We start from the raw sequence: 13,260 nt of genomic DNA on the forward strand, positions 1-13,260 counted from the left end.
GTCAAGGTAATGGTTTACCGTTGTGACGTCAAGCCATACGTCCCTCCCCCGATGCGGTGCTTCCAGTGCTGGAAGTTTGGGCATGTGTCCTCCCGTTGCCCATCCAGCGCCACATGTCGAGATTGCGGACGCCCCTCTCATCCCGATTCTCCATGTGCGCCTTCGCCTGTCTGTGTCAACTGTGGGGAACACCACTCTCCATGCTCGCCGGACTGCCCCATTCGTCATAAGGAGCGGAAGATTATGGAATTTAAGACCCTGGACCGGCTTACTTATCGCGAGGCAAAACTGAAATTTGAAAGGTTGCGTCCTGTCCCTCTTCAAACTTCTTATGCTGTAGCTAAGTTATCGTCGCCCTCGCGGGCGGCAGTTGTCGCCTCCTCTGTGCCGCCTTCAGTTGGCCCTCGGGGCCGTCCATCTCTGTCTGCCTCCCTCGTGTCTGGGGGCAAGCCTTCCTCTGTTGCCCCCTTAGCAGTTGGGGGCAAACCCCCTTCTGTCACTCCCCCCGCACATGCTTCAGGAGTGACATCTGCTCCAAAACCAGGGGGCTCGATCCCTCCCCCTCCCCCTCCCCCTTCTCTGCCCGCGTCGTCTCCGCCGGCGTCGTCTCTGCCGGCTCCTCTCTCGCGGAAGGGGTCCCTCGGGGCCCTCCCTTCTTCCGTTTCTTCTGCTACTCCGCCAGATGTCAGCCAGTGGCTGAAGGTTCATCCACCTGCTGGTCGTAGGGCTTCTGCGTCGTCGTCAGCCTCCGACGCTCCTTCAGAGAAACTCTCCCAGCCCTCTAAGCCAAAGGACAGACGCGAGAAGAAGGACCGGAACGTGTCCAAGAAGAAGGACACTCCGGCAGTTTCAGTACCGCCTGCTGTCAATAGCTCTGGCTCTGGGGATGCGGTGGAGATCCTCGCCTCTGCCGCGGATCTCGCCCTCACGGAACCCTCGGGGACCTCTCCTATGGACACAGCTGACTCTCGCTCAGTGGCGGCCGTTGACTCTGCGGCGCCGTCTGCCTCTTAGTCGCCTTCACGCCCTCCCAGTCCCTTCCTGCTTTCATTTTCCAGTGGAATTGCGGCGGTTATTTCCGCCATCTGCCTGAGCTCCGGATGCTTCTGAGTGTTTCCCCTGTTCTGTGCATTGCCCTTCAGGAAACTTGGTTTCCAGCAATGTGGACCCCTGCCCTTCGCGGTTATCGGGGATACTATAAGAACCGCACTGACTGTCAACGAGCTTCAGGTGGAGTTTGCCTCTTTGTTCACCACTCTGTCTGTAGCTCACCAGTACCCCTTCTGACGCCTTTAGAGGCAGTCGCTGTCAGGATTGAGCTCTCGTCGGCTATTACTGTTTGCTCTGTTTACGTTCCTCCGTATGGGCAACTCCCCCGACATTTCTTGGCTGTGCTGCTGGCTCAACTCCCGCCGCCATTGCTGCTTCTTGGCGATTTCAATGCCCACAACCCTCTATGGGGTGGGACTGTCTCCGATGACCGCGGTCGCGCTGTGGAGCATGTGTTGGCTCAGCTCGACCTTGGCCTCTTGAACACCGGTGCTCCCACGCATTTCAGTGTGGCCCATGGCTCGTTCTCGGCCATCGATCTCTCTCTTTGCAGCCCCGGACTTGTCCCATCCCTTCACTGGAGAGTGCATCCTGATCTGTGTGGTAGTGACCATTTTCCCATCTATTTGTCACTGCCCCAGTGTCATTCTTCTGGGCGCCTGCCCCGCTGGGCTCTCAACAGGGCTGACTGGCCGGCTTTTACTTCCGCTGCCACCATTGCTTCTCTCCCACAGGGTAACATTGACGAGGTGGTCCGTGTCTTGACCTCGTCAATTATTTCTGCGGCCGAGACTGCCATCCCTCGCTCTTCTGGACTCCCTCGGAGGAAGTCTGTCCCCTGGTGGTCGCCGGAGATTGCTGCGGCTATTCGCGACCGTAGGCGGGCTCTCCAGCGTCATAAGCGGCACCCGTCTCTGGAGACCCTCATCGCCTTGGCCCGTCGTCTTATTGCACGGCGTAAGCAGGAATGCTGGGAGAGGTACATTTCATCCTTGGGCTCCCGTGTCTCCCCGTCGCTCGTGTGGTCCCGCATCCGGCGGATTTATGGATACCAGACCCCTATGGGTGTCCCTGGAATCTCCCTGGACGGCGCTGTCTGCACGGACGCTGCCACCATTGCTGACCACCTTGCCACGCACTTTGCTACGAGCTCTAAGACTGCAACTTACCCTCCTGCCTTTCGCTCTCTAAAGGAGCGCGCCGAGCGGACGCCGTTATCGTTCCACACATGTCGTTCTGAAAAATACAATGCTCCTTTCAGCGAGAGGGAATTCCTCGCTGACCTCGCCAATTGCCCTGATACAGCGCCAGGACCGGACTGCATCCACGTGCAGATGCTGAAGCATCTCTCCAGGGACTGCCAGAGACACATCCTTACCATCTTTAACCGCATTTAGAGCGAGGGCGTGTTCCCGTCGCAATGGCGAGAGGGTGTTATCGTTCCCATCTTGAAGCCCGGTGCGGACCCTCTGGCGGTGGACGGCTATCGTCCCATTACACTAACCAACGTTTTGTGCAAATTGCTCGAACGTATGGTGGGGCGGCGTTTGTGTTGGGTCCTTGAGTCGCGCGGTCTCCTCGCTCCATCCCAGGGTGGCTTCCGTCAGGGCCGGTCTGCTGCGGACAATTTGGTGCGGCTGGAATCTGCTATCCGTACGGCCTTTTCCCGCCGTCAGCATCTCGTTGCTGTATTTTTTGATCTGCGGAAGGGATATGACACAACATGGAGGCATCACATCCTTGCTACGTTGCGCGAGTGGGGTCTTCGTGGTCAGCTCCCAGCTTTTCTTCAAAACTTTTTATTGCGCCGCTCTTTCCGGGTGCAAGTCGGTGCCGCCTCTAGTTCATCTTATATACAGGAAAATGGGGTCCCGCAGGGCTCGGTGTTGAGCATTTCCTTATTTCTAGTGGCCATTAATGGTCTTCTTGCAGCCGTGGGGTCGTCGGTGTCTCCTTCTTTGTATGCCGACGACTTCTGCATCTCATTTAGCTCAACGACTACAGGAGTCGCCGAATGCAGGCTGCAAGCAGCCGTTCGCAAGGCGGCATCATGGGCTCTGACTCATGGATTTCAGTTCTCTGCGGCCAAGACTCAAGTTATGCACTTCTGCAGGCGTCGGATGGTCCACCCTCATCCGGAACTTTACCTCGACGGTCAACTACTTGAAGTGGTGGACACTAGCCGCTTCTTAGGACTCGTTTTTGATGCCCGGCTCACGTGGGTTCCTCATATTACTCAGCTGAAGCAAAAGTGCTGGCAGCACCTCAACGCCCTCCGCTGCCTGAGCCATGCGTCTTGGGGTGCAGATCGCAGCACTCTGTTTCGATTGTACAGAGCCCTTGTGCAGTCCAGGCTTGATTATGGGAGCCTGGCCTATGGGTCTGCATCGCCCTCAGTGTTGACGTTGTTGGACCCCATACACCACTGTGGGGTTCGGCTTGCAACTGGCGCTTTCCGTACGAGCCCCGTGGATAGTCTGCTGGTGGAGGCCGAGGTTCCCCTGCTGCGGATTCGCCGCCACCGACTGCTCGCCGACTATGCTGTCCACGTGCATTGCTCACCGGGCCATCCCAATCATCGCCTGCTTTTCCCTGCCAGGGTTCTCCCTCTGCCCGACCGGCGACCTAGGTCTGGGCTTTCCATTGCTGTCCGCGTCCAGTCCCTGCTGTCTGAACTGGGGTCGTTCCCTCTTCTGCCGCCCTTCCAGGCCTGTGCACCTGCCTCCCTGGTGTATGACCCGTCCGTCCATCTGCCTGGACTTGGCACGGGAACCCAAGGACTCGGTTCCGCATGTGGCCCTCCGTCACCGTTTTCTTGCGCTCGTCGCCTCATTTTCAGGCTGTGAGCCTGTCTACACTGATGGTTCCCTGGTGGATGGTCGTCCTGCCTACGCTTTTGCTCACGCTGCCCATGTTGAACAGCGCTCCTTGCCGGCTGGCTGCAGTATTTTTACTGCAGAGCTGGTGGCCATATTGCGCGCTCTTGAGCATATGCGTTCCTGCTCAGGTACGTCCATCGTCATCTGCAGTGACTCCCTGAGCAGCCTCCAGGCTATCGACTGCTGCTATACCTCTTCTCCTCTGGTATCCTTTATTCAGGAGTCTGTTTTTGCCATTACCCGCTCTGGTCGTTCGGTGGTCTTTGTTTGGACGCCAGGTCACGTTGGCATCCTGGGGAATGAACGTGTCGACAGGCTGGCCAAAGGGGCGGTCGACGCCCCCACTTTGGCGATCGGCCTCCCGGCTCGTGATTTGCAGCTGGCGTTGCGCCGTAAGGTGCTTCAGATGTGGCGTGACGAGTGGCGTAGCCTGACTTCTCCGAATAAACTGCGGGCTGTTAAGGAGACGACCGATGTGTGGCAGTCCTCCCTGCGGGCTTCTCGCAGGGACTCTGTCATCCTGTGTCGGCTCCGCATCGGCCATACCTACCTGACGCACGGACATCTTTTGCGTCAGGAGGATCCCCCCCTGTGTCAGTGTGGGTCCCGGTTGACGGTCGCCCATATTTTGTTGGAGTGTCCCCGCCTGCACACCCTCCGGCAGACTTTTCATCTCCCGGGCACGTTGCCTTTGGTTTTATGCGACGATGCCTCCATGGCTGACGACGTTTTAAATTTTATCCGTGGTAGTCCTTTTTATGGTTCCATTTAGGGGGGACCTGTCCCTTTCCCTTTCTGTGTATCTTGTCCTAGAGTGTCCCATTGGTTGCAGATTTTAATGTGTGTATTCGGGTGGTTGACTCTTTCCCAATTTTTGTTCCCATGGTCAGTCAACCAGTCTCCGACCCTCTTATTTTCTTCCGTTTCTTTCTGTCCAGTGTTTGTCTGTACTCTTCTTGTCTCTAGTGTTCGCTGCCACATTGGTGTTCTTTCAGTGACTGGGGGGAGGGGCGTCTCCTCCCCCCTTGGGGTTTTACCTGTTCCGTAAATTTTGTTTCGCCGGTTTTTTGGAATGGGGGACTGATGACCTTAGCTGTTTAGTCCCCCTTAAACATCCCAACAACAACAACAACAACAACAACAACAACAACAAGCAAGCACACCTCACACATACATAAGTGGCCAGAATCTGTGTGTGCTGTTTTTCTGCAATCACCGACTTCTTTGTCTTGTGTAACTCTATGTAAATTTTCATTTAGAAGTAAAAGCATTTCATATTAAGTTATCTTCGCATATCTGGGATCTATCTACATTGAGAGTGACTTAATTTCCAATTGCATTAAATGGAAAGTTTACTTGGGAAAACTATACATTTACAAAAAGACATGATGATAGGCCAGTACTTATCTTTAAGAGGTAAAATTCTAATACTGCCAATAGGCACATTTAAAACTGAAAAAAAAAAAAACTGTTCCTAACTTTTGAAACTGTTATTTCCTGCCCCATGGAGGAATGAAGAGTATGAGTATGTTTTTGAAAGTCAGAAAGGTCCCTCTCATCCTGGAATCTGAGTGACCTGGCCCGTTCTTTCTCTGTCCCTTTTAATGGGCCCATCAGCAATACTGGTATTTCACCTTCTGAATGTAAGTTCTGGGCAGCCATTCAGTAATTTTATAGTTTCCTCAAGTGAATTTTCTTTGTGATACAATTGAAAATCAAACAACTGAACGTGGCAATAATTTCACAAAATTTCTTAAACATACAATGTATATAAACACAAAACATAGAGTGAAAAATTATAGTTGAACATTAACAAGTAGAATACTGAGGACTCTATAAATGAAATAACAGGTAACATTTATCACCCTCCATCTTACATGTGAGTGCATTCAAGTTACACCACCTCATTGTTTTTTAATCAGGATTGGAAACCAATAGAAACATGTGGTTTGTTTTAAAATGTGCATGCACTCATTGGGAGTGAGTGACAGAGATGGCAGCACTGTATGGCCCACAGAATCCTAGTGGCAGCAGCAAGAGTGAGGACTGTATTTGATACTTAGAATGGTGATGTTTTCATTTCAAGGAACATGTATAATCATTTTTTTCTCCACAGGCATGGTGTGATACAGATTGAAATTCATTACCAGTTAAATGAGATATACAGTGATGGTGTCATGGATGTGTCTAAGAGTGTTCATGGGTGTGACAGTTCAAAGACAACAGATCATTGTGTGACAACAAACCAATACAATCTTTGTCTCACACCTATCAGTCTAATGACGTGATGGAACAAATGGAGGAAGTTGTTGTGTAAGATCACTGAAGGAGTGTGGAACACACAGCCTCCAAAGTTTGACTTTTCCATGGATCTGTACACACAGTCTTGCATCGAGACCTGAAAATGTGAAAAGTGTCCTCCAGATAGATGCAACAAATGCTGATGGATGACCTCAAGGCTGTGCATGTGGCATGTTGTCAGGCAGTTGATGACAGTATGAATGGGACATTCTTTTCATCTATTGTGACAATGGATAAGATGTGGATGCTGTCTGTGAACCCTGAAATGAAGTGCCAGCCAGCTCATTGGAAGTGCACACATACTCACCACCATAAAAAAAAAAAACTTCGGGAAAGTTCCAGTGCTGAAAAAATGCTGGTGGCCATGTTGTGGGACAGCAATGACATAAACCTTACTCATTGTATTCCAAAGGGCACTGTGCTGACAGGTGCATCCTACCAAGATGTTTTGAAGAACAAGCTCTTTCCAGCATTGTGTGAAATACAACTGGAAAAGACTGCACATGTGCTTTTTCACCAAGACAGTGTATCATAAGCATCAGGTACAAGTGCAGAACAGAATGACGATTATTTCCATTATTGAGGTTCTCAATATTTACACCTTTACAATAAAAACAACTTAATGGAATGTATATACACAGTGCCTCAATGTCACTGAACGTATTATTTAGTTTTCAAGATGTGTTCATATAAAAATGGATGAGGAGGCAGGGGCATTAGGTAAAACATAAGAAAGAATAACAAGCACAAAGAAAACGGACCCACCAACCAGAATATTTTTGACACACATATTGAATTAACAACAACTCCTGTCTTCCTCCCCCTTCGTCCTCACAACAGGCGGGTCCTCCCATCATGGGGTACGAGTGACCTGCTCTTCCTTTTTAAACTTCCCCTGTGTATTCCTCTCTCTTCAGTGATGTAAATAAAATAGAAACAAACTTCCACATGGGAAAAATATATATATGTGTGCGGGTGCGCGCGCGTGTGCGCACGCGTGCGGGTGTGCGTGTGCGTGTGCGTGTGCGCGCGCCCTCTAAGATAAGTCTTTCCGCTCACGGGATTGGAATGACTCCTTACCCTCTCCCTTAAAACCCACATCCTTTTTTCTTTTCCTCTCCTTCCCTCTTCCCTGAAGAAGCAACCGTCGGTTGCGAAAGCTAGAAATTCTGCGTGTGTGTTTGTGTGTTTTATTTATTGTGCCTGTCTACCGGTGCTTTCCCGCTTGGTATATCTCTCTTCAGTGAGTTAGAAACTGATAGTTCCAAAAGCTAGGATAGTGTGTGTAGCCTTTACATGTCTGTTGAAAGTATTAAATATGGAGAGAGATTGGGCGACGGTACAAAATGAAGGATAAGAAGTAAACTTTTCCGATGATATTGTAAACCTGTTAGGGCTTGTGAAGGAGTTTGAAGTCCAGTTGAAAGGAATGAATTGTCATGAAAATAGATTATAAGATGAACCTCAACAAAATTAAAATGAGAGGAATGGACTGTAGTTAATTATATCTGGTGATGTTGAGAGAACTAGGTTAACAAATGAGAAACGAAAAGTACTTACTTTCGCCATTGATGATAACTGAAGTAGAGAGAGAGAGAGAGAGAGAGAGAGAGAGAGAGAGAGAATATAAAATGCAGCATTGGAAAAAAACTGAAAAGGAAGTATGTTAACATGTAATATAAGTTTAAATATTAAGAATTCTTTTCTTAAAGTATGTATGACAGTGAAATGTAGATGATAAACAGTACAACTGAACCATCATTATGAGATCCACGCCCCATCCCACTACATCGACACTGAAGTTGTATCATGCTACCAGCTTAATGAATAGAGTACAGACACACTTGAAAAATTCCCCACGACAGCCCAGAAGGTGGCTATATTGGCAATCAGTATCTATGAAGTAGTAAGATATGCACTTTCTGGTTGCTCAGAGCACCTGTACAAAACTATGTAACCTGTGCTATGGACTTTTTCTTTGATGTGGCTCAGACTTAATGGGTATTTCTGCTGACCATGGAAGATTCTGAGGGTTGGGCTATGATTCCTATTACACTCTGGTCTCAAGGTACTGCATAATGTACACTTGGGTTATGGAGGACAGAGGCATTGGCAAGGCTTTACATATATTGACGAAGTACTGATGCTGACATTGAATGTGAGGTTCGGGTCTACCTGACATGTGCGAAAGACCTGGAATCGGGTGTGATGTTTCTCCCCTTGGACTATTCCCGATCAGCATGGTATTACAGGCATTATCACTTTGCAGGCTCATTTTTGATAATTTCCCATATGTTATCCATATATTATCAATAACATCAGGAGCTACAGTTTGGGCACTAGTGATGATCTTCACCATAAAGGGAGCGCCACATATTATTGTATCCAACAATGACCCATTGTGCACATTAGCAGAGTTCCAACAAGGAGGAACACTGCAACACATCTGACCCTCCCTCTTTATAATCTTGGGTCTAACACAGGAGCAAAGCAGTTGGTCAAAATGTTTAAGTCACAAATGAACAAAATTATGATGGCAACCTCTGAGAAAGCCTTTATACATTTTTCCTCTATGCAGTCCTCACAGCTATATCTGTGCTACAATACCGGCTCTCTAGTTTGGTTGGACCCAATGGGTTGTCATTAGTTAGAGAGGATGTCAGTTTGAAGTAGTGGCTGAACAGCTTCAGCTTCAAACGAGATGATTGCATGATGTTACGCCAACCCCCACCCAATCCCAATATTGTTAAGGCTGATGTAATTACCTAAGTCTGTAATTACCTAAGTCCCGTGTCCAGGTGACCACCTCCCAGACTTCTACACTGCTCATCTCCAGCCCATCCAACACGTACTTAGAACCTACACCCATGCTGAAGACCCACTGAGGTTCTGCCCTCATGCTACCAGTTGTCACCAAGCAATTGGCAGAGATTCCTGCTTTGCCTTCCCCTCCTGTTTTTCCAGTGCTAGTTTCACACCAAGCATTACTGGCCATAAGGGCTAGTTAAAGGGGGAAGAGATCTAATATCCCAATACTTTGGTTCTATGGAAACTGAATCGGAGCAGGATGGCGATAACATCAGCCTGGCATATTAATCCGCCGGCAGCAACTGCATCATCAGAGTTTGTGGCAAACAAATTGCATTGGGATGGCCACTGTTCCATTAAAGTAATAAAATATGAGGTCTAACAGCTGCATTGGCACTTTGTATCTTGTTGTTGAACCCTCGGCAGTGCTTTTAACTTGCTTTCTGGGCCTATACGTGAAAGGGAATGCTGTGTATTTTTATATTTTATGATTCTGGCTTTGCTCAGCTTATTTAGTGCTCATTACTTTTAGTCATAATGTTCTCCCTCTAGGGTCAATTTTGAAAGTCGTAGGTTACATGGCTCATATCAGTGACCTATCCAGTTTATGCCAATGACAAAAATAATATTTGTACACTAACTCATTATTCCCTCAAATATATGTTTCTTTTTGAAGTTCATAACAATAAGATATTATTAATGGTAGTGCTTGTATGGGAAAACATACTGACAGTGGAATTGTTATACAACAATTCTATTCTAGTCAGATATTATATTGTACCTTATTTCTTTTTAAATCAGTTACAGCTCCTCCAAAGCAAGTACTTTCAGATGACCTACATCTAGTAGAAGCTGGCCTAATTCCCAGTGCAGTGATCCACTTTGGATCAGAGGAACCTGCTGGGGATGGATCTTATCTGAAACCTGACATCATGAATCGGCTGACATCCCCCAATGCAGCTTTAAACATATCTAGTCGTCACAGGTAATATTCTTCCATTATCCTTGCTATATGGATTTCCATTCAGATGTTGAATATTAATTTGTGTTACGTCAACTGAGCATTAAAAACTGATCTGCATTTCGACCCTTAACATACGAAGCTGGGTCCTCTAGGGACCTCAGAGAGTGATTTTCAGTGATACTGCTGCAACTATAAGAACCAATTAATTCTCTATTTTTATATGTATTCTGCATCCGTTTAATATATATATATTACATAATTAGATCTATAATGCATTTTTATAAAAAATTTAAAAAATGAAAACATACTTGTAGTCATGCCAGGACTTGATGTAACTATGTTACATAGCTTAATGGATTTTTTAATATGTAATGGTCATATAGTTTCAAAAATGGCCTGCAAGCAAATCCCAGATGGTGACACTTTTCGGGTGCTGGATGAATGTGATCTCACTGATCCAGTTGATGTCTTGAGGAAACATGATGTGACCTTTATTCCAGAACTGTTGTGTCAGAATCAGAAGATAACCTTGAAGTGAATTCAGAAGAATTTGACATCGTCATCGAAAATTCTGGTGGGCATTCCAATGGAGCAAAGGAGTTTATTTGAAAGTCAGGACAAAAATGGAGAAGTCTGTGCTCCCAGTTGACCCTTCCCTGTCAACATAACATTGTCAAATGATCTCCCGGACCAATGCAGGCAAGTGACCTTGCAGTCACAGTGCCTGAACTTTGCAACATGTCCTGTGATGACCAAATTGTAGATATTATATGCACCTTCACCAATGCTGAACTGTCAGGTGTTGTTTTCATTACAGTGCAAATGCTGCTCTAAGCAGAATGAGAATTTGGGCACATACAGAATCTGTCAAAAAGAGAGCACTTTTTGGTGTGGTACTGATTGCTGGAGCTCTTCGTTGCCTCGAGGAATCAGTATCTGAAATGTGGACAACATACAAAAATATTCATTGATCAGTTTTTACTGCTGCCATATCACATAATCAGTTTGTGTATATTATTCAGTTTATCAGGTTTGAGGATAAAACAAACATCAACAGTGTGTGTTAAATTTAAATATACCTTTAAGTATCCAAAGTTGAGGAAAAACAGACAAGGGGTCCCAGGGGTCCCCTCAAGATTCCAGCTTGGTACGTTAAGGATTAACAGTGACATGCTTCACACTACATTGTAATTGCTTTTTCCAATAAGAGACAGATAAAATCATTTTAACAGTTTATTCAGAACACTAGCTTCTAAAGGTAATGAAAGCCTCCGTGATCCTCTGCCTCGTTCCCCTTTCTAGTATACTTGTCTGTGTGTCACCCATCATTCATCTGAAGCTTGGTGATTACCTAGACCTTTACTGCTTCCTCCTCCTCCTCCTCCTCCTCCTCCTCCTCCTCCTCTTTAACAGTTGATAACGAGAGGAAGTTGCTAGCTTGTTATGTAGCACTGAACACATCTAGTTACATATTACGGAAAGAACTAAAACAATCTCTTACAGTTAGTGGATAGTCAGAGGAGTGCTATTTAGAGATCTGGAAGTAGTTCAGGTTTAATATGCTTTATTGACTAAATTGTGCAACAGGCTTGTGATTTCTTGTGGTCATGCTGATTAACTTTTTGTCACTGTTAAAGTCTGTAGACTGTTTGAGCCTCCATGATAACTTGGAAATTGATTTTATCATAACCTGTTTCTTATCACTTCAGTGTGTCTTTTACAAAAATTGCTCCTTGTGCACCCTCCCATCATATATGAGGATCAGGAGTGTTGTGATATACCAAGGACAGAACCCACTGTGGGAGAAATATTCAGCAGTATTTGGTCACCTGATAACAGAAGAATAAGGTTTTTAATAAAAATTGGATGCTTGCAACATACGGTACTCCTTTAGTAGAGCAAATGTTGCAACATCACAAGAGAGATAGATGTCTGCCCTTCCTCTTCCTACACAGCAGACTCTGCAGTTGGAGACGAGCACTAAACCACCTACTTTATTCTTACTATAATTCGGCTGTGATTTATACTGTTTCACATAAATCCCCCTCTCCCCAAGTTGTCGTTCTTACTAGTGTCTATGCATGCTTTTATTGTAACACCCTCCACTATCCACACTTATTTAGGTATTTTGATTCTTACATTTGCCTTTATGTTCCAACTACTTCTGTGTAATTTTTCTTAATATTAGTGCATTTATATTTTCCAGTGCTCTTGTTGATCACACCACAACTAGTAATTATGTCATTACACTTTTCAGATAAGTAAATAACACTTCTGAATTGTGGAGTATTTGATGATGCTACAGAGTGTAACTAATTGTTTGTCATGTAGGGCCACACCCCATGTCACTCAGAATCAGGAAACGGTAAATACTGATAAGCCAAGCACTAGTGGGACGCAGCCACATCACTCTAAAGAGAACCCAGTTCACAAGTCAAGCCAGAGAGCAGCTACTGTTTCTTCGGACATACATCCAAATAAAATACCTAAGTGGTTTAAACCATTATAATGTTTTGTTTGTAATTGTAAGTTTTGGTTTGATTTGATGTTTTATCCATATTTTTATTAAAACTGCATGTTCATAAAATTACTATTTTGTCAATATATTTTACCTGAAATCTGAAAATTATGTTTATTTCATTGTAAAAATTATATTATTTTGTAATATTTAAATATCCCTGTGTCAGAGTAACAGTCATTAACAGGACAGATGTGATAGCAACAGCCAAGTAGAATAAGAACTTACACATTCTGTTCTGTTCACTGTCGTAATATTGTTCTGCTATCACTGGTGTTGGTTACACATTCAAGTGTAACCAAGAAAATTACTATTGTAAATTGTATTGATTACATGCTTTGTTTCACTGTGCTGATTATTTCATACAGCAGAGGCTATTAGTGAATGTGCACAGACAAGTGACCAGGCTATTACGATCCTGCAAAGCATACTCAACATTACGTGTTAGCAGAGAATGTGGGAATTTATGCAGTATGGAACTGTACAGATGTTGCTGCTGCAGCCACTGCCCCTTTTATGCAGAACTTTGCCTACTGTCAATTAACTTGTTATTCTAGGTCATATTCAGTTATATCACTTATGTTTGGAGAAGTAACATCTCACACATTTTGTGGAAAATGTTGAAATCCTTGTTAATGTCAAACCATTTGTTTTCTCTTAATTATGCTGTAGAAAATAATGGGAGCAGATGCTGCCAGGTGACAACAGCTGGCCACATGTGAGCAGATTTTAGTAACATA

The 13,260-nt window shown here is 45.7% G+C and overlaps 1 protein-coding gene across 1 annotated transcript in view; it reads left to right on the plus strand.

The window, feature by feature from the left end:
* The window catches only part of LOC126356018 (tether containing UBX domain for GLUT4-like), a 61,738-nt gene extending 49,110 nt beyond the window's left edge, over positions 1-12,628 (plus strand). Inside the window, exons 8-9 of the mRNA XM_050006669.1 lie at positions 9,840-10,023; positions 12,334-12,628. Coding sequence (XP_049862626.1) covers positions 9,840-10,023; positions 12,334-12,511 — 362 coding nt within the window. The 3' untranslated portion in view covers positions 12,512-12,628. The remainder of the gene's footprint in view (positions 1-9,839; positions 10,024-12,333) is intronic.
* Positions 12,629-13,260: the final 632 nt, after the last annotated feature.

Source organism: Schistocerca gregaria, chromosome 3 (assembly GCF_023897955.1).
Source record: "Schistocerca gregaria isolate iqSchGreg1 chromosome 3, iqSchGreg1.2, whole genome shotgun sequence".
Classification (NCBI taxonomy): Eukaryota; Metazoa; Arthropoda; class Insecta; order Orthoptera; family Acrididae; genus Schistocerca; species Schistocerca gregaria.